The sequence below is a fragment of the Anser anser genome (assembly GCF_964211835.1).
Source record: "Anser anser genome assembly, chromosome: 30".
In the NCBI taxonomy this organism is placed as follows: Eukaryota; Metazoa; Chordata; class Aves; order Anseriformes; family Anatidae; genus Anser; species Anser anser.
In genome coordinates, this window is record NC_139751.1 from 2,831,633 (window position 1) to 2,855,101 (window position 23,469).

General features: G+C 66.1%; 1 protein-coding gene across 7 annotated transcripts; it reads left to right on the top strand.

Moving 5' to 3' along the window:
- Positions 1–311: 311 nt before the first annotated feature.
- On the top strand, positions 312–20,667 carry IKZF4 (IKAROS family zinc finger 4). 7 transcript variants are annotated; one of them, XM_083814472.1, is made up of 9 exons: positions 370–501; positions 1,622–3,522; positions 5,629–5,683; positions 9,588–9,692; positions 13,354–13,614; positions 13,776–13,943; positions 18,325–18,474; positions 19,306–19,437; positions 19,663–20,667. In XM_083814472.1, the coding sequence occupies exons 3-9, from the start codon at positions 5,644–5,646 to the stop codon at positions 20,385–20,387; spliced, it is 1,581 nt and encodes a 526-aa protein (XP_083670598.1). In that variant the 5' UTR covers positions 370–501; positions 1,622–3,522; positions 5,629–5,643; the 3' UTR covers positions 20,388–20,667. The 7 variants fall into 7 exon arrangements, with proteins under 7 accessions (XP_083670603.1, XP_083670597.1, XP_083670600.1 ...); XM_083814471.1 differs by lacking the exon at positions 1,622–3,522 and having other exon boundaries at positions 362–501; XM_083814473.1 differs by lacking the exons at positions 370–501; positions 1,622–3,522 and adding an exon at positions 9,832–9,958 and having other exon boundaries at positions 5,656–5,683.
- Positions 20,668–23,469: the final 2,802 nt, after the last annotated feature.

Consider the following 23,469-nt stretch of genomic DNA (forward strand, 5'->3'; position numbering starts at 1 on the left):
TGCCCACCTCGGGGGGGGGGGGGGGTCCCGGTACGTCCCGGTCCCACCCCCGGCACCTCTCGTGGCGTCGCTGCTCCCGCTCCGCGAGCCTCACCGGCGACCGGCGATCGATGACGGTATCGGCGATCGGTGGCGATCGATGACCGGTGGCGATCGGCGATCGATTGCTCCCGCCTGCCTCCCCCCCTCCCTCCGGGGCCCGCCCTCGACGCGCTCGGCGCTCGGCTGAGCCCCCCCGGTGCCGGCCCGCGCTGGCCGCCCCCCCCCCCCCCCCCCCCGGCTGCCGCCCCCCCCCCGGCGGCTCGGCGCTCGGCTGCGCGGCCTGGCTGCGCGCGGGGGCCGGAAGTGGCTCGGGGCCGGCGGGGGGGCCCGGGCCCTCCTCAGGTGAAGCCGCCGCCGATGGAGCCGCCGCCGCCGCCGGGCCGCTGAGCCCCCCCCCGCCGGTGCTCCCCTCCCCCCCCTCAACGCCCGGGCCGGGGGGGGCCGCTCCGTGTCCTGCCGGTGAGAAGGGGGGGGGGGTACGGGGGGGTACGGGGGGGGATGGGGGGAACCGGGGGGGGACCGGGGGGGAACCGGGGGGGGGGGGACGTGGGGGGGATGGGAGGGAACGGGGAGGGCGGGGGGGGGTACCGGGGAGGGGGGGGTGTCTGGGGAGGGCGGGGGGGGTACCGGGGAGGGGGGGGTGTCTGGGGAGGGGGGCTTCGGGGAGGGGGGGGCTGGCACCGGGGGGGGAGCTCGGGGCGGGGGGAGGGTCCCGGTCCCGGTCCCGGTCCCCCCATAGGTCGCGGGTGCTCAGGGTTGGGGGGGGGATTTTGGGGGAGGGGTCGTCGCCCCCCCCCCTTCGGCCCTACAGCGCCGCTTCCCCGGGATGGGGCCGGGGGGGGCACCCCGGGGGCACAGCCTCAGGCACCGGGGCTCGGGGGGAGGGGAGGGCTGCGAGCCCGGGGCTGCCCCCCCCTCCTCCTCCTCCTCCTCCTCTTCCTCCTCCTCATCTTCATCATCTTCATCCTCGTCCCAGTCCCGGCCCGGGGGGGGGGTCGCCGGTGCCGCCACCTGCGAACGGCGGGCAGCCCCCCGGCCCAGGGTGGGGGCCCCGGGGAACGTCGCCGAAGTTGGCTGGGGCTGGTTGGGGTCGGGGCGCTTTGGGGTTGGGGCTGCCATCGGGATTTCCACCCCCCCCCCCCCCCCCGGTTCCTTTCCCCCTTTTCCGTGCCCTGCCCGTCCCCGTGCAGCTGCCCGCCTTCCGCAGCTGTTCCCCGCTGCTTCCCCGGCCTCGCAGCGGGTTTCTGCAGCGGGGGGCTTGTGGCAGAGGGGTTTTGTAGCCGACCCCGTTAGGTCGAGGTCGGTGCCGGGCAGAGCCCCCCCCAGCTGCCCTGAGGACCCTTCCCGGTCCCTTTGGGTGGCTGTGCCGGGGGGGGGGTCCCTCCTCGGTTTGTTTCCCCGTCGCCCTGTCCCCTGCTGCCGCTTCTCCCCGAACGCGCCCCCCCTGGGGTCGCAGCGCCCTTGCCCCTCCCGTGCAGCTCCCCCGAGCCCTGGGGTGCTCCCCCCGGGGCGCTCCCCGACTCCGTTCCGTGGCTCGACGCCTCCTGCAGCGCGAATTCCCGGCTCGCGCCGCTTGTAGGGAGCGAGGACGCGTCCCTTCTGCCGCGTCCGTCGCCCTGCTGGTGCCGCCCGGGTTTTGACCACCTTGGTTGGGCAGCGTGGGCTCATGGAGACCCCGGACCTGGCGCTTGGTCCCCGCTCGCAGCTGCAGGATCAACTCCCGGGGCGGTGATGTGCTCCCGTGTCCCGCGGGGCCCTACGGGGGGCTCCACGGGTGCCTCAGCTCCCCCCGGCCGCGGGACGGGGCCGGCACCGGGCTTCCAAGAGCCGAAGGGTGCCCGAAATGGGAGCGAGGCTTCGACCGTGAGGTCTGGAAAGCACTTCGGGCCGGTGCCGTGCCGGTGCCATGCCGGTGCCGCCGGTGCCGTGCCGGTGCTCCGGGTGTTGAAGCACAAAACCCCGGAGACCCCGCCAAGGCGTCGGGAGGAGATGGGGCACGGGGCACAGCGCTCGGAGGACGCCTCCCCTCCCGCCCCGGGTGGTTTGGTGCCGTTGTAACCGTGGGCGAGCGCCCGTCGGGTCGCAGAACAGCGGCGCTCAGGCGCGCGGCTCCCGTTTGCGGAGGTCGGTGCCTCCCTCCCGGGGTCCGCAGGAAGGTTTCTGCCCGTCGGCCGGAGCGGATGCTGAAGAAGGGACTTCTTTCTCCCCCTCTTGCTGCCAGGGGAGTCTGAGGAGACGCGGCTCGTCCTTTCATCTCTCGCAGGCTCAGCTCGGCTGTTTGTGGCGGTTATTTATTCGCGTTGCGGTGGTGCCTGCAGGGCACGACACGGATTTAGATGCTGAACAAAGACGTGGTAAAAGCTGGCCCTGGGTTGGCTCCGAATTCAAACTTCGTAGGAGTCGCTGGGCACCGGGAATGCGTTTAAGAGGAGCGATTTCACGTCGCGGTGCTTTTCCCGTCAAACCAAGCCGTGTCGGTGGCTGGGCACGCTGCGCGTCCCGTCGCCTTGGCTTCCGGAGCGCTTCCAGCGCGGGAGGAACTTCTCCCGTGCAGTGAAAATTAACAAAAAAAAAAAACGTAAATAAAAAAAGAGCATCTTTGAGCGGAGATGCGCCTGGTGCGGGCTGCTGGCCTTCGTTTTGATCATGGAGCTGAGGTTTGGCTCTGGATCCTCAAAGGGGTTTTCCCTCTCCCTCCTCCTGTTCTCTCGGGCGCTGGTCTCACGTAGGGCAGGAATCGCGGCCGCGCTGCTCGGCTCCCGCGCTGATCTCGCCATCGGGGTGCCCGGGGGGGCAGAGCGGTGCGAGCGGTTCGGTTGTGGGGTCCGCGAAGTTTTCCCTCCCGTCCCTAAAGCAACACCCAGAAGCTGCCGGTGCCGGGCGGCGTTGCTTCGCGCCGGTGCAAACGCCCGAGGGGACTCGGGGTCTCACCCCAAGCCAGCCTCGGGAGGCTGCCGGCGGCCGCCCTTTCCAGGCGGAGGACTGCCTTAACTCCGTACGTGGTTTTCTTTTTTTTTTTTTTTAGCAATGACACTTCGTCTTCCTTAACGATATATTTCAAAACACGGAAACAATGGGAGCTATTTTCTAATGGATAAAACACGCCGCAGAGCCCCGCGGCCCGGCCGCTTTGCTGCCGGCTGCCGAGCCGCTCCGAGCGCGGGGCCGCCGCTGCCGCCGGGGCTCTGCCACCGCCCGGCCGCTGGGCTTTGAAGCCTCTCCGACGACACCAACTTTTCTCTCTTTTTTTTTAATTTTTTTAATTTTTTTTTTGAGCGGCCGGGTCGCTCGGCGCGCTTCTGCTTGCAGCGAAGGCGGAAAAAAAGCCCTCATGTCGGAAAATCAGCCGCCGCTGGTGGAAACAAGGCTTTGGGAGAAGAAGCGGCGGGGACCTTTACAGCGCTTACTCATCCTGACGCTGAGGGAAGGCTTTGAGGTGCTCCCCCTGCACCTTCCTCCTCCTCCTCCTCCTCGCCGCAGGTGCTGGGACATTACCGGGGCCGAGCCCTGAGCCCTTCAGCGCGGCTCCGGGCAGGGTTTGTGTTGGCCCCGCTGCTCGGGGCTTGTCCTGGGTGTTCGGAGGCGGCTCGAGCTGGAGAGGGAGGACTTGAAGGGTGGCAGCGGGCTCTGCCTGGCTCCTTTGGGGGGCTCCGAGGGTCTCCCGCAGCGCCGGGCGCTGGTGCGGTGAGCAGAGACCCGGTGCCTCCACTGCCGTCGGCGTCTTCCCTCTCTGCTAGCACAAAGGGCGTCCGCAAATCGCTTCGTGCGGAGACCGAGGGTGGTTTTATTTTAAACTGGGCTAGTTCTGAGGATTTTATGTTTTTTTTTTCCCTTGAGCGCGGCCACATGGGGAAAAGTTCCTGTTTCGGCACGGAGGAGGGCACTGAGCTGCTCCAGTTCCTGGAGAAGTCCGCGGGCAGCACGGCTTCGTCACCGGCTTTCCACCCGGGAGGAGTTTGGGGTCCCCCCCCGTGGCTTCCCAGCCCTCTTGGGGTGCTTTTCCAAGGGGGAAGGCGCCCGGAGCAACGGGCACGGGGCCGTTTGCTGGCCGTAACCTTAATGGGACGGCTCGTGTGGGTAGGGAGCAGGAGTTGCAGAACTCGCTCCTTAACTCGGTTGCGTTTGGCTGATTATCAGCTGATTACTCGGAGGGAAATTAATTTCTCAGCCCAGCTCCTCGCTGCCCAGGTCCCCAGGGCCGCCCGCTGGCGGGAAGAGGGGGCTTAGGGGCGATGCGGCGCGGTCCCCCCGCGTACTGCAAACCGCCGTCGAGGCTCATCCTCAGGGTGGTCGCTGGGCACCGGGTCTCGCTTTTTAATTTAGTGCTTCCTGGCTGCGGAATAGGAGAGAGAAAGGGCTTTGTAAATCAAATCGATTTTTTGTTATTACGTTGCCTGCCCTTTGCGCAAAGCAGACGGGTCTCTGAGCGTGTGCCTAGCGCGGAGGAGCAGAATTACGGGGTCGGCAGCTTCGTCACCCCCCGCAGCCCCCAGAACTGGGTCAGGGGTGGGCAGAAGCCCCCGGGCACGGCTCTGCGGTGCCAAACGGCGCGACGAGGGCCGGCGCGATGTGGTGTGGCGCAGGCAGGACCGGTGCCATGGAGCTGCCGCGCTGGGTGCCGCTGGGCCGGGCGCGGGGCAGCACGGCAAGAGCCTTTTATTCCTAATTAACGCAGAGCCAGCGGCCAGGCCCGGGGGTTAATTAGCCCAGGCTGGTGCGAGAAGCAGTCGTGGTTCAAATTCATCTTGTAAGGGGCTCGGTCCGAGAGGGGCGAGCGATTCTCTCCCGCTCGGAGGAGGCACCGAGCTCCCCGGGAAAGGCTCCGCGCCCTTACCGGCCCTCTGCGGGGCCTCGAGGAGCTCGTGGCGCTCCTCTCCCTGTGTGAGTGAGTCGCCCTTATTCCCCTTTTTGGGGGACGATTCATCTCCGCAAATTATCGCATTTTTTAATTGTTCTCGGCAGCGAACGCTCCGCTTCGGGGACGTGTCAGCTGCCAATTACAGCACATGCTAACCGGCGAGGCTCGTGTTTTTAAAACTGAGCTCATTTTGTTGTTTCAACAGCAGACGTAATTGACGAATAAAAGCCGTCTGAACGTATAAAACCTTCGTTATCTCCGTGGGGTGCCGAGCAACAAAATACAAGGCAGATTTCCCTTTTATTTTAGCGTGGTCTTCGGAGCGGCGGTCTCGCTGCCCCCAGCCTCGCTGCTCTCGGGGACAAAACGGAGCCGAACGCCGCAGCTCGGCGCTCCCCGTACCCAAGGCTTTGCCTCCCTGCCATGGGCACCTGGGCACCCAGCAGCTGCTCCCCACGGGCAAGGGGGAAGCGAGTTGCCCGTGCGAGCCGTCCCGTGGCTGTTCGTCCGCCTGGCCGGGCACGTGTCACGCCGGTTGGGCTTGGAGCGAGCCCCGGCGGGGCTGGCGCGAGGCCGGAGGGGATGGCGGTGACGCCGCGGCGGCGAAGCCGTTCCGGAGGAGCTCGGGGAGAGCGAGGGGGCTGCTGCGAGAGGCCGCTCGGCGGGAGGAAGAGCACCCGAGGCGCCTCCGGAGGCAAGCCCTGACTCAGCTCTGCTTTCTCTTTCAGCAAAGTACCTTAAGGATGGATATAGAAGACTGTAATGGCCGATCCTACATATCTGGTACGTCTGATCGTGGTATTTGCCGCTTATTTGGGGTTGCTCATGTTTCAAGGCGCTCGGTTTTGCCCTCCGGCTGTAAGCTGTCCCGCTCGCTTCGCCCCAGTCTGTGCGGCGGCGCTGAAGAGCCGTGTCCGGCGCGTGCCGTTAAGTGTCCGGGATGTGCCGCGTGCCCGTGGCGTAGCGAACAGCCGGCTACAGAGTCGTGGCTCGCCAGCCCTTGGAAGCGTGCGCTGAACTTCGTGTGCCCGTCTGCGTGTCTGCTACTGGGGCACTGCCGCTGTGCCAGCACGCGGCCCGGGGGCGAGATCCGAGCCCGGCTGGAAGGAAATTTCCAGGGCCGAGGGCGCAGTCCTGGGGCCGGGGCATCCGGGGGCTTTGCCCCCACTCCTGTACGGTCGCGCTGCGCCCAGCTCATGGCTCAGGAGCACGGGGGGGGCCTTGAGTGTCACAGGTGGTCTCAGCCGTGCCGTGCCAAGGAAAGCGAAAGCTGCTTTGGAAGGGCTCGGCGCGGCTTTTTGGGGCTCGGCGCGGCTTTTGGGGGCTCGGCGCCCCAGGAGGACCGCTGCTTGCGATGTGCCATCCCCTCGGCGTGCTGGGCTGTGCTGGGACGTGTGGGGTTAGGGTACGGCCCGATGTGGGTGCAGAAGTCGCGCAGCCGGCAGCAGCCCGCGGGTCCCCGAGAGGCAGGAGGCCGCTGGAGGAGCCGGGGCGCGGGGATGGAGCTCAGGAGCTGAGCAGCATTAAAAGGGAGGGAGATCCGCGGCGGCTGGGCCTCGGTGCCTTGACAGAGCTGCGCGGGGGACCTTGCGCAGCGCCCGGCTGCATAAATCACGTCGGGTCCTGCCCGTCCGACAAAGCTCGCCCTCGCATTCATCGCGCGCGCCGCCTTTCTCTGGAGACTTCCCCCGGTCCCCGGAGGATCCGCGCTCGGGTTTGGCGCTCGGCTCTCCTCGGAGCTGCTCCTGCTGCTGTTCGCCGGGGTTTGGCCTGCGGGATGCCTCCGTTAAGTAACGAAACGCTTCCCCCGCCGTGCCGGGGGCTGCCTGGCTCGCTTGGCTCCGTTCTCCACTGAGCAGAGCCGCGTCCCCCCGCCGCTTGCCGCCGTCCTCGCGCGGGGCTCGGCTGCGCGCGGGTGAGCTCGGTGCCGTGCCGCTGGCGAAGCTCCGGCTTTGCTTTTCCCTCGGGAGCGTCGTGGGCGAGCTGCCCCCTTCCCTGCGCTCCTGGCAGCCCAGGAAGGAGGCAGCAGGAAAAACCTTTCTGGGCACAACCTCCGTCCCTCCCCGGGGCTGGAAGTGCTGGGGTTCGAGTTCTGGGCAGCTCATGGGGCTTGGAGGGGATGGGGGCGGTTGGAGGACGGGTGAAAGGTGGGGAGAAGAGAGCCCCGTGGGCCATCCCCACCGGGGTCAGCGCTTTGTTTCCCCCGAACAGCCCTCGTTCACCTGGCCCAAAAGCAGAGAACCCCCCGGGCTCAGCCACATGGGGCTGGGGTGGGCCTGGTGACGATCAGCTGCTCGTTAAGGCCGGGGTCGGGGCCTGCTAATTAGCTGTTTTTTCGGTCGCCGAGCTGCTGGGGGGTTGAAACGACTGGAGGAAATGAACAGCAGAGCTCTCGAAACTTGTTTCTGCGAAATATGTTGAATTAAACGAGCTCTCTTAAAAAAAAAAATAATAAAATAAAAAATAAAAGTTGACATTTGTCAAATAGCGAGGTAACCGAAAGCCCGGAAATTCTTAAAGAAGGTGAAATCGGGTTTTTTTTTTCTCCTCCTTTGAATCCTTCACAGAAAATAAGCCCGTTGTGAGATGGCTCCGGTGGAGGCAGAGGCGTTACGCGGAGGGGCAGGAGCAGGGCAGAGGTGGGCGAGAGCCCCCCCCGTGTGCCGGTGCCGCTCACCCTCCCGGCACCGCCGCACGTCCCCGGCACCTGAGAACGGGGCCGAGCGCTCGAAGCTCCTCGGAGAACCGGGCCGCGGGCGGGCGTAGGGGGGCAGCGGGGCCGTCTCACGCACCACGTGCAGGCTTCCCCTTGTTCTTGGAGCAAAGGGGACGCGGCCCCGCGTTTCTGGGGCCTGACGAGTCGTCGGAGAGGGGGATCGCTGCCGAACGCAGGCACCGCGGTCACGCCTCCCCCCCAGGGAGCCTCCCCGTGATCGGGGGTCCCGGTGCCAAACCCCGGGAGAGCCCCGTCCCCTGCTGCGGGGTCGGCGCCCCCGAAGCCTGCGGTTTTTAGTGCCGCACGCGGGGCAGGACGCGGACGGTTTTCTGCCACGGGGCGAGGAGGTTCCCGGCCCCACGGTGCGGCTTCGGCACCGGGGGGGGAGGCTGTCGGCAGGGCGAGGGGCGTCCCGGTGGGCTCGGGGAGGGCTGAGCGCCGCAATCGGCTCGGTTGTGCCGCGGTGCTGCCGTTCAGGAGCCGCTTCGGGATCCGGAGGAGGGAGCTGGGTGAGAGCCGAGGTCTGAGCGGGGAGCTGCGCCTCCCGCGAGGCTCGGGGGGAAATCGGCGCCCCATTTCTGGGGCTGGGGACCCCACCTCCGTGCCCCCCGCCAAGGCAGGGGGGTCGGAGCCCCGGTGACAGGAGGCCGGTGCTGGGGGCGGCGCTGTCCTGTGGGCATCGGGGCCCCTCTGGGTGCCGTTTGGGGTCCCGCGCCCGGCTGCCGAGCCCCCGCCGCGCCTCCCGTTCCAAGGAGAGCGGCGCAGCCCGGCTCCCCGCTCGCCGTGCCGCCTGCCGGTAAAGCGACGGCCGCGTCCCTCGCTTCCAGGAATCGGCTCTTCCTGGAAGGTGAGCGGCCGCGGCCGCCCTGCCAGGGAGGCACCGACATGCACGCGCGGCCGGCTGTTTCCAAGGAGTTGGCTGTGGTAACGCTCGGGGGCTCTCCGGCAAGGTTAAATAACGCGGGCGGAACGGGAGCCGGGGGGGGGGGAAGGATCCCGACAACCCGGCGCTGTTTCCGCTCGCCCTCGGTGCGTTCGTGGAGGGGGAGAAGCGGCGCGGAGGTGGGCACGCGGCGCCCGTGGGGGTCTCGAGTCTCTTGCGCGGGCAGGGAGAGAGGGAAGGGGAGCGCCCGAGCCCTCGTGGCGGCATCCGGTGAGGTGTGCTTGGGGCGCAGCTCCCGACGTGCGGCACCGAAGCCCCTCCGAGAGGCTCGGGCCCCACCTGAAGCGGCTGCCGGGGGACGGGGCTGCAGGATGTGCCCCCGTCCCTCTGCGACCGCCGCGGGGCCGTTCTCAGCGGGGCTCCCCGTTCGGCGGTCTCCTAACCTCGTCTCGCCTCCCTTAGGGGTGCTCGTGGCTCGGACTGGCCGGCAGCAGCTTGCCAGCCCCGCTCGAAGCCGCTGCGACCCCGGGAGGAGGGGAAAACGTCCCCGAAGGGGGGCCTGCGAAGGGTCGCGGGTGCTGCCGGCCGGTCCCAGCCGAGCGGCGGCTCAGCGCGCGCCGCCTGACCGCGGGCGTTTGCCCCCCGCTGCTCCCCGCGCCCGGCGGGGCTGGCGAGCTCCGCGGCCCCGCGGTCGCCAGACGATGGGACGAGCTGGGCTCAGAGCGCGCCGAGAGGAGAGCTGCCTCCAGACGCGAGCCTTTAGAAATAACATTCCCAGCTGTGCCGACGGAGACCGCGGAGCTTCTGCACTTTTCATCACGGAGCGCTTCGCCCTCCCCGTTCGCGCGGCGCGGCCGGGGCCACGGGAAGGGCTGGCGGCTCCTCGCGGGCAGCATCGCTGCCGCGTTTCCAGCCTGAACGGGCAGGGGCCTGGCTCCAGGCACGCGCCGGCGTGCGCGGCCGAGGGGTCCCAAAGGGTCCCGTCCGCCCGCGGCCCCTGTGGGAAGGGGGCCGGGGGATCGGCTGGGCTAGGCAAGGGCAGCCTCGGGCCTCGCTCACGTCTCTCTCCCTCCTCCCTGTTCCCAAAGGCAGCGGGGATTCCTCTCTGGAGAAGGAGTTCAGCTCGGCCATCGTGGGACCCGCGGTGAGCACGCCCAACAGCCAGCACTCCTCCCCGAGCCGCTCACTCAGTGGTGAGTACGCCGGCCCCGCGGCGAGCGGCCGTGGTGTCCCCAGGCCTGACATAATTCTGGCTTCCCGCTGGGACGGGTTTCTTCTCCTTCCCCATCTCTGCTGACTGAATTCTCTCTCTTTTTTTTTTTTTTTTTAAAGTGAATGAAACTGGTTTTTAGATTATATTTAAGAGCCTCCCGCCGTAAAATAGGTCTGACTGCCGAGCTGTCCCGGTCTGTCCCTCGTTGTTCCTGGCACACTGGTGGGAAATGGGATGTTTCTCTGGGTGAGTCCAGCAGGGCTGACGGAGCCCGAGCCTGGAGAGAGGCTATTTACATCGCAGCCTTCTCAGGGCACCAGTCAAGTTTCCACGGGCCGTACGTGCTGCTAAGTAGCGTTGACGCAAGAGGAGAAGGAGCGCTGAGACGAGATAAGTTGGCAAGTCCCGCTTTGAATCGTGCTCTGTGCTCAGGAGCGAGGGTCGGGCGTCTCTACCCGTTGACTCGCTGATGCCTGGAGACTGCCCCTGCTTTGATCTCCCCTCCCTCCCAGCTCCTAGCAGATAATTGCGCCTTGCTTTTCCGTAGCAGAGGGACTCCCCCGGGATTTATCCACGTGCGCTCCCAGCGCTTGGTGGCTGGGACGTCTTGGTTTGGTCCTGGCGTTACAGGGTGGCTCGTTCTGAACCAAGATTTAAAATAAAAAAAGTTTTCAGGAGGGGTAATGCGAACTACCTCTGTTCCCATTTTTTTTCCCCTTTTATTGCTTACTATTTATTTTGCATTTGCCCTATAAAAGTGCTTAGAAGCCCTGCGAAGAAATTAAATCTCAGATTTTCCGCAGAGAACCGTTCAGAGAGACGAGGCAGCCTTTTCGCTCCATCAGAAGCAAAAGGAATTGAGCACGTGGACTGGCTGAAGGGACAATAACGAACCCTTCCCCTTTAACAGCAGGATGCCGGTGATGGTATTGCCTCTGATCTGACTTGACTTCACAGCTGGTTCATCCAGCAAGCATCGTGCCCCAGAGGAGCAAGAATATTATATAACCTGTTCTGCCAGCAGAGACTTCTCTCCAGCGAGACCGGACTCTGCATTGGTTCTGAAAGGAGAATTACAGAACAATAGTTGGCCTCCCTTCTTTGCCCAGGAAAAAAAAATAAGTCCCCGGGGGAACGGGAAAAAAAAAAAATGAAAATCAAAGTGCAGCAAACGTCAACTCATCCAGGCAGCTCCTGCCACCGAGAGAGGAGCTTTTCACTTCGTGTTTGTGCACGGAGGCGTCCGTTCGCGCTGGGGCTCCTGGATGCTCCCAGCGGAGCGTGGTGGCACCGTCCAACAACGAAAGAAGGAAAAGAAAAAGTTGTGCTTCCCCCAGGAATGCTTCAGCTGCGGAGCCTCCTCCCGGGGCTGCAGCCAGCGGTGGCTTTGGCCAGTGGCTCGGCAGACGGCCTGCGAGCGCCTCTGGTTGCCAAAGCGGGGTGTCCGCATAGCTGCCGTTGCTGAGAGCCTCTCCGGGAAGGCAGCATTGTCTGCGGGCAGCAGGGGAAGGAGGGCAGCGCGCGCCAGAATTCCTGGGCTCCTCACCCTGCAATAAACTCCCCGCGGTCTCGGATGAATCACTTCCATGCTGCTGCTGCTCCTCGCTAATCCCCACTCGCGAAGCCGTACCTAGCTCCGAGGAAGAGCCGGGGCCGCGCCGTGCCGGGGGCGGCACGAAAGGGGCCTTCCCCTCGCCCAGCGGGCCCCCGGCTGCCCCCCTGGGGGTGCAGGAGGTCTCCCCGAGACAGAGGCAGCAACAGTGACGGTGCTGGCACGCCGGTGATCACGCGGCCTCCCGGTAAGCAACGCCGAGCCTTCCTGCTCGCCCGCCGGGAAGGATCGTCCCCGCCTCAGCCGGTGCTGGAGTTGGTTCAGGGCCCCCTCCGGTTTTAAAGGTCAAATCCCGCGGCCCGTTGGGCGGCTGGGATCTTACCGAGGGGTTTCGTGAACCCCCCCGCGGGGCTCGCTTCGGTCTGCAGCGTGGAGCGAACCTCCTGTGTGCCCCGGCCCGCGGGTGAGAGCCCTCCGCCTCCCACGAGGAGCCGAACGAGCCCCAGGGGTCGCATCGGCATCGGATCTGGAAGCTTCTGGGATTTCTGCACGGTTGTGCTCAGGCTGCTTGGTTCTCACGCCTGTCTCCACCAGGCAGCTTGGACGCCGTAATCTCCTTCCCTCCAGGCAGCAGAAGTCTCCTTTGTGTATATAAAGTTCAGCTTCCTCCAGCCCCCACAGTTCTCCTCTTAAGGGATTGGGAAGAGCCTCCTGCTTTAAATGGAAGAAATAAGAATCTGATATTTCAAGGGATTCTGTAAATATTTTGTTTAAGCCTGCGGGCTCAGTGCATTGCCATGTGGGTGACCTGGATTTGGTTTCTCTCCCGCACCGCCGCCAGCCTCCGGCCTGACGGGACCAGCGCGAGGGGAGCAGGTAGCGGCCGTCCCCGGCTGGAGAGCGCCCGGAGCCTCCCCGGGGGGATTCCCTCCCGCGCTCGGGGTGGCAGGAAACTTCCCGCCCCGATCAGTTAAGGGCTCGCTCCCCGAGCAGGCGGCTCCTCGCCGAGGGCACGGAGGCTGAAACGCGGCGTCGGGACGGAGGAGAGGAGCTGTCTTCCCCTCCCTGCCTGCGCGGAGGAGCCGTCGCCGTCCAGCGGCCGTCCTCTCGGGGCCGGTTTGATTCGCGGCATTCCACCGCGCATCGGAGCGGCCGGGAATGTAGGTCACGGCTGGCGCAGCCGCCCCGCTCCTGGTGCCGCGGGAGGAAGGAAAGGTAGCGGCAGGAGGGGCCCTGCTGCGCCGCGGCGCCCTCCTCGCGCGCTCCTCTGGCTCCGGCCCGCAGCAAGCAGGCGCTGGACGTGGTTCTTCTGCGCCTCCCCCAGCACCATTCCCCCCTCCCCGGCCTCGCTGCTGCCGTGGGGTCCGAAGCGCCGCGGGGCGGCTGCACGGGGCCACCTCCAGCCCATGGCCGTGGGACCTGTCCCCGGGGGCCGGCATCGCCCCCACCCAGTTCTCTGCTTCGTCACCCGAGTGCGCGGGGGCTCACGGTGCCCGAAGGCTCTGCGGGTGGCTGCGCGCTCGCCTCCCGCCGTCCTGTTGGTGTCTGCGTGCTCCGTTTAAATCCCTGGCGGATCCCAGGTCTTTAGGCAGAGGTGGGATCTCGGAACTGGAGGATTTCTCTAGCGAGAGGGGATTTACCGGCTCTGAGAGGCTCGTGCTGGGCGCTGTCTGCCAGTAAATGTTCAGCCTTTACTGATTCAGTGTCAAAATCCGGTGTCTTCTGCTTCCTCTGAAGTACTCTAACAGCACAAGTGCTTTTTCTTTCACCCTCTGTCTTTGAATACAGGGAACAAAACGTGTTTTTTTGCCCTTCGGTTGGTCGCCTCACGGGGCAGGATGCAAAGCAGCAGTCCTCGGGGTGTGCAAACAAGTTGTCCGGCCCATAACCTCTCGTGATCTGTGCTCGATGTCTGTTCTTAAGTAGTCAACAGGACAAGAAGATGCGCGTTTGCCACAAACAATTCACTTAGCGCATCGGCAGTATTTATTTTAGGAGTGAGCCTTGCCTAAACCGTGCTCCGAGCCTCTTTAACTCCGGTTTTCTCCCCTGCCCTGACCGCGTTTTGTCCTTTTCTGCCTGCCTGCAGCGAACTCGATCAAGGTGGAGATGTACAGCGATGAGGAAGCCAGCCGGCTGCTGTCGCAGGACGAGCGGATGCTGGAGAAGGAGGACAGCGTCATCGTGGAGGACTCGCTCTCGGAGCCCCTGGGCTACTGCGACGGGACGGGCCAGGAGCCGCACTCGCCTGGCGGCATCCGGCTGCCCAACGGCAAGCTGAAGTGCGACATCTGCGGCATGGTGTGCATCGGCCCCAACGTGCTGATGGTGCACAAGCGCAGCCACACCGGTGAGCGGTGGCCCCGAGGCTGCCTGAGCAGGGCAGGATGGGCTCGGGGGGGCTGCGGGCTCCTTGAGGCCCGGCGGCGAGCGCCTGTGGGCTGCGTGCTCCGTTGGGGCCGCGGCAAACGCTTCGGAGCAGGGTTTCAGGCAGGGTTTTTCGTCCCGCAGGAGAACGGCCGTTCCACTGCAACCAGTGCGGAGCCTCCTTCACTCAGAAGGGAAACCTCCTGCGCCACATCAAGCTGCACTCCGGCGAGAAGCCCTTCAAATGTCCCTTCTGCAACTACGCCTGCCGCCGGCGCGACGCGCTCACCGGCCACCTGCGGACGCACTCCGGTGGGTGGCCGTGGCCGGGGAGGAGGAGGAGGAGGAGGCAGGGGAGGAACACGCGGAGAGGGAGCAAAGCCGGGGGGGCTGAGCCCAGCTCTCGACAGCATGCGGGTTCCCGGACCCGTGGCGCGGCCGAGGGCAGTGCCCGGGCCTGGGGAGGTGGCGGCGGCCGGGGGCCGCGGCGGCTGCGGGGGCGCCTGGGAGGCTTCGTGCTGCTGCCTGCCAGTAGTTCCCGGGGGATTATTGCATCTCTTTCTTGTAAAGATAAATGTTTAATAGATTTTATTGAGTCGAGATAGGTCCCACCCTTGGGTGTGCCCTGCCCCAGCGAAAAACGAGCACCGAGGGGTTTTGTTTGTGCTGTTTTGACATTGTCCTTTAGAAATGTGACATTTGAGATGTGGTTTTCACCCTCCGGTTCCGTGATGTAACGGCTGGCTGGGGCCACGGGTGGGAGTGAGGCGCACCAGCGGCCCCCCCTGCCTCGCCGTTCGCTCGCCCTTGATTTGCGCACCCGCGCGCTTCCGCGGTGCTGCCGGGGCTTTTCGAGGTGGCGCCGGTGGCTTTGAACACCTGCGGCTCCCCCCTCTCTAACCTTTCGAGCGCCCCGCATGGAAACGAGTGTCTTGCGTGCTTCCTTTAAGGGAAAACCGGCTCCTCCGAGGAGCCCGTGCTCATCGCAGGCTTGCTCGGAGCCCAGCAGCCTGCTCCCCCCCTCGCGGCCCCCATTTTCCTTAGGGTTTTGCCCCTCGCCCCTTCCCGCCGCAGGGTGCGATGCTGCGGGTTTTAGCTCCCGTCTGAATCTCCCCACTTCACCCTTTCTCTGGGGATTTATTTCCCCTCCCCTACGCACCCGGGACCCTCCTGGAGGTGCGGGAGGGGAGTTGGAGCAGTTTGGTCCCCGGGGCGCGGGGCTGGGGCTGTTTGCTCTCACCTGGCGCCTGCGTGGGAGGAGGCTCGGGGCTTTTGCGGGAGCTTTCCGCCCGCTCTGCGTCGTCTCTGGGCATCCCCTCCGCAAAGGGGAAAATCTGCTGCTCGGTGCAGAGCCCTTTTGGTCCCGTGCCCAGTCCCGCAGCCCGTGCGGAACGCAGGTGGCGTTTCGATACCAAGGTGATCGGAAGAGTCCGTTCCTCCCCGGGGAAGGGGTGAGGTTAACGGCCTGGGGCTTTGCCAGTTTACGGGGACAAAAAGGCAGGGAAATCCTTTCCCTGGAATCCTTCCTTATCTTTAAGAGGTGGGGTGGGGGGGAAGAAAAAGAAAAAAAAAAAAAGAAAGGAGCTCGTTGCTGGAGGCAAAAACCCTCCTGTCATCGACTCCAGAGAGCAAAGAGCGCCTGCATCTCCTCCTGCCGTGCTCGGAGGCTGAGGAAAGCCAGACCCCGGTGACAGCGTGGCTCCCCGCCGCGCACGGGAAGAGCCCGGGGCGGTCGGCTCCATCCCTCCTCCTCCTCCTCCTCCTCGGGCAGCGCCGCGTGCTCCCGGGAGGAGCTGCCGGGGCTTTGGGCATCGGCCCGACGGGCTCTGCAGGGGTCCCGCTAGGAAGGGGGTGTTTTTTTTGGTGTTTTTAAACCCTCCCCATCCAAGGGCAGCGAGTGCGGGCTGTGGGTTCTCAGGGCTCTGCGGGGCTGAGGTCTCTTGGGGAGGACACGCGGGGCCGGCGAGACCGCGCTCGGAGCCCTGCCACGAGCTCCTGGGGCTTTCTGCCAGCTAACTGACGTGCCTCCAGGGACCCTGAACCTGGCCTGGCACCAAGATCCGAGGCCGTTCCTGGGCCCTGTGGCCACGTCTCCTCCCGTGGGATGAAATCCCCCCCCCAGGCTGTGCCTGCCCCCCGCCTGTGGCCTCGCAGGGTGCCCGGAGCTGGGTGCTCAGCGCCCCTGGTGCAGACTCGGGGCTGCGCCAGCCTCTCCCCGCTGCCGGGCACGGCAAGGGTGCCTGCGAGTCCTCGAGCCAGGAGAGACAGAAATGGGACAAGCCCTCGCAACATATCAAACAGCAATTAGTCTTTGCGGGAGCTAATTACCGAGAAAAGCTTCGCTTAATGTGGATTTCACAGGCAGAAGCCGAGCGGCTCCCCTGCCCGGGTGGAAGGCGGCGGGGCCGGCTCTTCCCTCCCTCTCCCCTCACTGAGGCGTGCGCGTCTCCTGCCGTCCCCACGGGGGACGCGGCGGCTTTCATCTCGGAAGACGTGCCGTCCAAAAAAGTGAGGTATTAAAATCCAGATCAAACGCGCCGCGTGGCTCCGAAATAGATCAGAGGCTGAGCCCCCCCCCCGCCCCGGGATGGCTGAGCCGAGCCGCCGGTCCCCGGGGACCCCTCTGCCTCTCAGCCCTTTCTGCAGCCCCAGAGCGAGCGATCCTGGGGCTCGCCGCGTGCTGCGGTCAGCCCGGAGCTGGCCGCGAGCCTGCTGCCGGCGTGGGGCGATGGCTCCAGCGCGGATGGACAGCCCCGACCCCCGTGGGGCTCCCGGGAGGGCTTTGTGGGCACGGGGTCGGGTGGTTTTGTCGGGGAGCGACGGGACCGAGCCGTTTATTGAACCCTGACGGGTAAAAGCTGAGCGAGCGATGGGGGTTAGTGAGAGAGAACGGAATTTGGAGCCGAGGCTCCAGCGTCCGGGTCGCGGGGTTTGAGGAATAAATTCCCAGCGCACGTTCGTGTGTTCCTGCTTGGAGCCCAGCGGCGTCCTCGCCTCCCTTGGGGCTGGGGTAAAGCAAAGCTCGGCCGCTCAGTGACGGTGCTGCCGCATGGGGGGGGCCAGCAGGGGAGGTTTGCGCTTGTCATCGGTTCCTCTGGGCCCATTTCCAACCTGGATACTCCGTGGGGAAACTCCAGGGGAGGCTCCAGGATCTGCTGCGGCTCGGCCGGGCCGGCGGCACCACAGCTCCCTCTGCAAATCCTGGGGCTGGGGCAAACGAGCGTTCAGCAGCGGCCCCAGCAGGTGCTTTTCAGAGGCACCTTTTAAAGGTTAAACCGCAAGCTGCAAAAATGGTGAAAACAACCCTTAATGCTGACGGGAACAGAAAGAGCCCGGTCTGCGCGGGCAGCACGGCCGGGGCGCGGGGGTTGGAGGGCTCCGAGGTGGCCGTAACCGCGCCGCTGCTCACCCCCGGCAGCGGCTCCCGTCCCGCGGCGGGGAGGAAGAGCGCAGCGTCGCTCCCGGCACCGCAGGGGGGCTCGTCCTCGCCCCTTCCCCCCGGGCACGCGCTCCGGGATGTCGCCCCCTCTCCGCCTAGGCGCTGCCCTAACGCGCTCGATTCGCAAATCGCCCGGTGAGCGGCACAAAACCCCGGTGTCAGCGCCTGCGTTTCCCCGTCCCCCGCGCAGACGGTGACCCACGAGTCGCGGTGGGAACGCGGGTGGCTCCCAGAGCTGCCGTCCCCCCCCTCGGGAGGTGCCGGCGTTTGTCGCCGTGAGTGGCCCGCTGCTGAAGACGCGCCGGTAATGACGCCGCGTGCGCAGCCCAGCGCCGGGCCCTCGGCGCGTCGCGGCTGCTCTCCTTTGTCTGGCAGCCGCCAGGCAGTGGGGCTGCCCGCCGACCTTGGGCGGCCGCGGCGATTTGCAGTCAGAAGTGGGAAAATTGGGAGAGACGAGAGTGAAAATGCGCCTGACAAGCGTCTTGCCACGAGTCGCGGCGCGCGTCCGCGCGCTCTGCACAGCAGCCAGGCGCTGGCCGAGCCGCTGAGTGCTCCGCGGCGGACGGAGGGTGAAGAAATGCTCGATGGCGGTCAGGAGGCCGGGGGGGGGTTTCCAGCTGCCCTCCCGAAACGCCGCCTTTGCCGTCGGGGTTTTACCTGGCGGTGCGTAACGAGGACAGGCGGCTGCCAGAAACCCGCGGCCCCGAGGTCTGCGGGCGCAGAGCGCAGATAAAAGGCAGGTCAGAGGTGGTTTGTCGCAGCCGAGCGGCGCCGTTCTGATTTATTGTCACAGCCTCCGTCCGTCAGGATCCAGGCGCGTTCCCCTGCTCTCTGGCAGGGAGCGTTGGAGGAGGCAGCTCGTCTGCCTGGCTCGGCCCCCTCTGTTTCGGGGTGACCGGGAGGAAAGCTGGGCTCGGCGCCGGGAGGTACGGGTCTCCTTCCCGGCTCTGGAAATGGTTTTGAGCGCACCAGAGAGCCAGCGGTGCCCGGGCCCGCGCTCTGCAGGCGGCATCGACGAAAAACGCTCGCGCTTGAGGTGCCAGAGCAGGGCGGGTTTGGTGCTGGTGCCTTTCTGCACGGCGCAGCTAGATGGGGCGCTGCGCCGGTGGCTGCCTTACATGCAGGCAGCCCGCTGCTTCCCTCGCCTCCGGACTCGCTTCCAGCCCTTCCCGGGCTCTGGGGCGAGGTGGCTGTGGCGGCTCAGCGGCGATTTATCTGTTCTCATGGCCAGGCTCTTGCTGTCATGTTTTGCAGTCTCCTCCCCCACCGTCGGCAAGCCCTACAAGTGCAACTACTGCGGCCGCAGCTACAAGCAGCAGAGCACGCTGGAGGAGCACAAGGAGCGGTGCCACAACTACCTGCAGAGTCTCAACACTGAACCGCAGTCGCTGGCCAGCCAGCAAGGTCGGTACCGCGGCGTCTGGCAGCCCCGGGCGGGCACCGGGGGTGGGAGACCACGGGGTGGGCTCGCCCCCAGCGCTGTGTCTGCCTGACGGAGCTTTGCTTCGGGCTCATCCTTCCCAGCAGAAAAGGGGGAGGCGGAGAGCCCAGAGCCCCGGGGCCGTCCTGTGCCGCCGCGGTCGTGGGATGAAAGGCGCTATGCGTGCGTTGGTTCGTGCCGCGGGCTGGCACAAGTGCAAAGAGTCGCCTCGCTTCTCCGTCCCCGTGCCGGCAGCCAGGCAGGGCAAACCCCCTGAGCGGACACGCTCCTGTCCGAGTGCGAGGACTCCCCAAATGTTTTCCATAAATAACAAAACACAGTTACACCGCCGTGATGCAGGGAATTCACCCTGGCGGGCGGGCTCCGCGTGGCTTGGAAACGCGTTCTTGCTCCTCCACGGAGCCCGGAGATGGCTCCCTGCGCGTGCTGCGCTGGCGCAGAACCAAACCTGGCGCATTTCTGGCTCCTCGCCCTGCTGGAGCCAGACCCGATCCCGCCGGAGCCGCCGGGACTGGGGCGAGGTGTGTCGGGTAAGGCCGCGCAGAGGCGCTAACCAGATGAGCTGTAACTGACGGCACGGGAAGGGAAAAGCCGCCTTCGCCAGCGGTGAAGTGGGGCCGGTCCCTCCGGGACGGCTTCGAGAGGCAGCAGTAGAGGCGAGGGAGCTTCAACCCCCTGAAGCCGGCTCCTCTCGCCCCGGCGCAGCCTCGAGCCTCCGGCCGGGGCCGCAGGATGCCCATCCCGCTCGCCCCGTCCCCGCTTGCTGGCTGACCGGGTTCCCCTTGTCTTGCCAGGTGACGAGATGCGAGACCTGGAGATAGTGCCGGACTCCCTGCTTCACCCCTCGTCCGATCGGCCGACGTTTATTGACCGGCTGGCGAACAGCCTCACCAAACGGAAACGATCGACACCTCAGAAATTCGTGGGTAAGGGGCTGCCCCCTTGCTTCCTGGGCAGACAGGAGAGGAGGGCGAGGAGCAGCCCCCGGCTGCCGGGGCCCCCACGGGCTCAGACTCTGCACTTGGGCACACCGCTGCCGCTCGCATAGCGCCTTTCATCCCCGCGGGGCCGGGGAGGGATGGGACGGGACCGGGACGGGATGGGGTCCCTGGGGCCGGCCCACCCGCTCTGACACCGTCTCCTTCCCGCAGGGGAGAAGCAGATGCGATTCGCCCTCTCCGACCTCCCCTTTGACGTGAACACCGGCTTCGAGAAGGACGTGGAGATGGTCTCGGCCCACCACCCCCTGGACCCCTCCTACGGCAGCTCCCTGTCCCTGATGGGAGGCGAGCACCTGCGCCCGCTCCGGCTGCCCCCCACAAACTGCATCTCGGAGGTCACCCCCGTCATCAGCTCCGTCTACACCCAGGTCCAGCCCCTGCCGGGCCGCCTGGAGATGCCGGGGAGCCGGGAAGCCGCCGAGGGGCACGAGGACGTGGCGGACGGGGTGCAGGTGGTGTACCGGGGCCGGGAGCCGGGCGTTTCGCCCAGCAACGGCTGCCAGGACTCCACGGACACGGAGAGCAACCACGAGGAGCGGACGTCGCAGCTGGCGGCGGGGAACTGCGCCAGCAGCCGCCAGAGCCCAGCCTACGCCAAAGAGGACCCCAAGGTGCCGGAGGGGCCCCCGGCCGCCCGCTCCACGCCCAGCTCAGCCAAAGACGCCCTGCGCGTGGTCAACGAGGACGGGGAGCAGATCAGGGCCTTCAAGTGCGAGCACTGCCGCATCCTCTTCCTCGACCACGTCATGTTCACCATCCACATGGGCTGCCACGGCTTCAGAGACCCTTTCGAATGCAACATCTGTGGCTACCACAGCCAGGACCGGTACGAGTTCTCCTCCCACATAGTGCGGGGCGAGCATAAAGTCGGCTAAACCCCCCCCCCGACACACACACCCCCCGAGCCCCCCAGGCCTGACCCCACTCCTCCTCTGTCTCTAGCTCAGCCCCTCCACCCTTAGGGCATGGAACTGTTGGTTTTTCTTTTATACTCCTTTGCACTGACTTTTGGCTACAAAAATATTTAAAAAAAAAAAATAATCGATAACTGAAAAAAAAAAAAAAACAACAACCACCCCGGAGAGGGGGAGCTCTTAACAATTTGCCTTTTTATAAATGGAGTTATTTAAATATTAACGGACTTTTTTGTGCTTTCCTCTCCCTCCACCTCCCTCTGTTATTTATTGAGCTGCTTAGTTTCTCTTTTTATAACTTTTTCCACCCCCAAAGTCTCGCTTGAATTTCTGAGACTGGTGTCCCCCCCCAGCATCCCGTGCCGGCCCCGCGGCCGGACCCAACCTCACATTAGGTGCTAAAACCCCCCCGGGCTGCCCCGCTCCGGCCGCTCCTCCCCCGTGGGTGCCGGGGGGGCTCATCATGGGTTTACACCGGGGGGGGGGGGGGGGGGGCAAAGTCAGGACCCCCTCCTCCCGGCGGGGGCTTCCCCCCCAGCCCCGAGCCCGGCCCCGTCCCGGGGGGGCTCGGGGTCGCTCCGAGAAATGAAGGAAAACCAGAGCCCGGTGGGGCCGGGGCGAAGGCTCCGCTCTCCCTGCGGTTCCCTCCTCTTCCTCGCCGCCCCGGCGTCCCAGCTCGAGGGGCCCTGGGGGGGGAGGGAGCTGCGTTTTTGGGGGCGATAACCAAAAACGGCGAGCGGGGGCACCGAGGCCCCCCCGGGCACCGAGGTCGCTCAGCAGCAGCTCGCCGGACTGCTCTCCTGAGGTCGAAACCAAAGGCTGTTCTTTTTTCTACGAAAACAAACAAAACCACCTCACGAGTCGGCAACGCCTGTTGCCCCGATCTGTTCTTTTTTCGCTCGTTTTTGGTTTTTTTTTCTTAATTTTTTTTTTTCCCTTCTCCTTTCTTGCTTTTCCGTCGGCGGTGTTCGTGTCCGGGACGGCGGCACCACGGGGACGGCTCGGGGCCCGTCGGTGCTGGCGGGGGGGGGGGCGCCTCCCCCAGCCCCGCTCCGCCGAGCCCCCCCGGGACGAAGCTTCCCCAGCTTCAGGCCTTCGGTGGGCAGCCGCCTTTGGGGGGCTTCGGGGGTCTCGGGTAGGGGGGGCCGCTCGGTGCTGCCTGCCCCCTCCCCGCCGTGCCCCCCCCGCCCCCAGAAGGGGCTTCAAAAGCAGACCCGGGAGCTCGGCTGCCCCCAAGCTCGGCCTTTTCTTTCCGTCTCTTTTTCTTTTACCTGTAAGAGAGTCTAAGACAAATGTAGGAATTTTGTAAAACTCCAGGTCGCTTTACTTGTGTAAATATCTATATTTTTTAATCAGATGTATGAAGAACAAAACGATGATGTGCAATACCCCGCCCCTCCCGGCTACGGCCGCTCCTTCCTTCCCGACGAGTTTTCAGTTGTAGAGCGTTCATGGATTTGCTGTCGTCTTGGTTTTCCCCTTTTTTGTGAGGTTAGACTCGCTTTTGGACAAAATAACCCCCCCCCCCCGCCCCCCCCCCCCCCCCGAGCTCTTACCGCAGCAGCTTTTTGTATCTGTAAGATATTGTAAGTACCTATTTGTGTAATGGAGATCTACTACTGTAAGTTTTGTACTGTACTGGCTGAAGGTCTGTTATAAATAAACCGGAGTAATTTAACGCCCCCCCCCCCGGCCGCGTCGCTCCTGGGGGGCTCGGGCTGGGGCTGGGGGGCTGCTGGGGCTGGGGGGCAGGGCCAAGGGGTCCCTCTGGGATCCCTCTGGGGTATGGGGGGGGTGCAGGGGCCCTTGGGGCTTCCCCCCCACAAAGGGGGGCTTAGGGGGGGTCGGCTCCCCCTAGGGTGGGAGCTTAGGGGGTCAGGGGACCCCCAGGTTTGGGGGACCCCCAGGTTTGGGGGTCGGGGGGCTCGGGCTGTTGGGCTCAGTGCAGGGGTCTGTGGGGGGCGCAGGGCTCCGTGCTTGGGGGGGGGGCCTCAAGGATCGCGCGCCCCCCCCTCCACCAGGAATGGGGGCTCAGGGGATGGGGGACCCCCTGGGGTGGGGTTTGGGGACCTCAGTGCAGGGGGCTGGGGGGCGCAGGACTGAGGGGTCCCTGTGGAGGGGGGGCGCAGGATGCTGAGGGCTCCCCCCCCCCCCGAATAGGGGCTCTGGGGGTGGGCTCCCCCCTGGGGTGGGCTCCCCCCTGGGGTGGGGGCTCGGGGACACGGGGGACCCCCAGGTTTGGGGGGGGGGGGGGGGGGGCTTGGGGCTCCTCCTGCCCACCGCGGGGGGGGCGGGGGCGCCTGGGGCCCTCCCGGAAGCTGGGGTAGGGGCAGGGCACGTGACCCCCTCCCCCGGAACCTCCCCCCCCGCCTTGCGCAGCCCCAGGACTACATTTCCCAGCATGCCCCGAGGCGCCGCCGCGCTCTCACCACGCGGCGCGCGCGGGGCTCCCTCACACCCCACGCATCGCGCGAATCCTTCCGCCGCGCCGAGAACAAAAAGTAGTCCCGGCCCCTCCCCCGCCCCCCCGCCGCACCGGAGCTGCGACGCCCCCCGGGACCCCCCCGACCCCGCCGCAGAGGCCGAGCCGAGGGGTCGAGAGGGGCTCGGCGGGGCCGGGGCGGGCGCGGGGCCGCGGCGGGGCCGCTTCCGGGCGGAGGGATCCCTATATAAGGGCGGCGGCGGGGAGACTGGGCCCTCTTTCGCCGCCCCGGCAGCGAGATGGTGAGGGCGGCGCGGCCGGGGGGTGCCGGGGGGAGCTCAGGGGGCACCGGGAGGGGGCCAGGGGGCGGCCAGGAGCCGGGGGGAGCCGGGGGGAGCCGGGGGGGGCCCTGAGAGGGCCCTGAGAGGGCCCTGAGAGGGCCCTGAGGGCCGCGTGTGGGGCACAGGAGGCCGCGGGGGGGCTGTGGAGGGGTTCTGGGGGGCAATGGGGAAGGTGGGGGGGGGGTTGGGGGGGTAGGGGGCAAGGGGAGGGTCGTGGGGGCTCCATAGGGCGAGGGGTGCAGCGGGGGGACCGCGGGTGTTTGGGGGGGTAGGAGGGGTT

Excerpts from the sequence above, each read along its gene's own strand:
- IKZF4 (XM_083814471.1), top strand. The coding sequence starts at position 5,644 with ATGGATATAGAAGACTGTAATGGCCGATCCTACATATCTG. Across the intron at positions 13,944-18,324 it reads CCACCTGCGGACGCACTCCG|TCTCCTCCCCCACCGTCGGC; the intron begins GTGGGTGGCCGT and ends CATGTTTTGCAG. Across the intron at positions 18,475-19,305 it reads GTCGCTGGCCAGCCAGCAAG|GTGACGAGATGCGAGACCTG; the intron begins GTCGGTACCGCG and ends TTGTCTTGCCAG.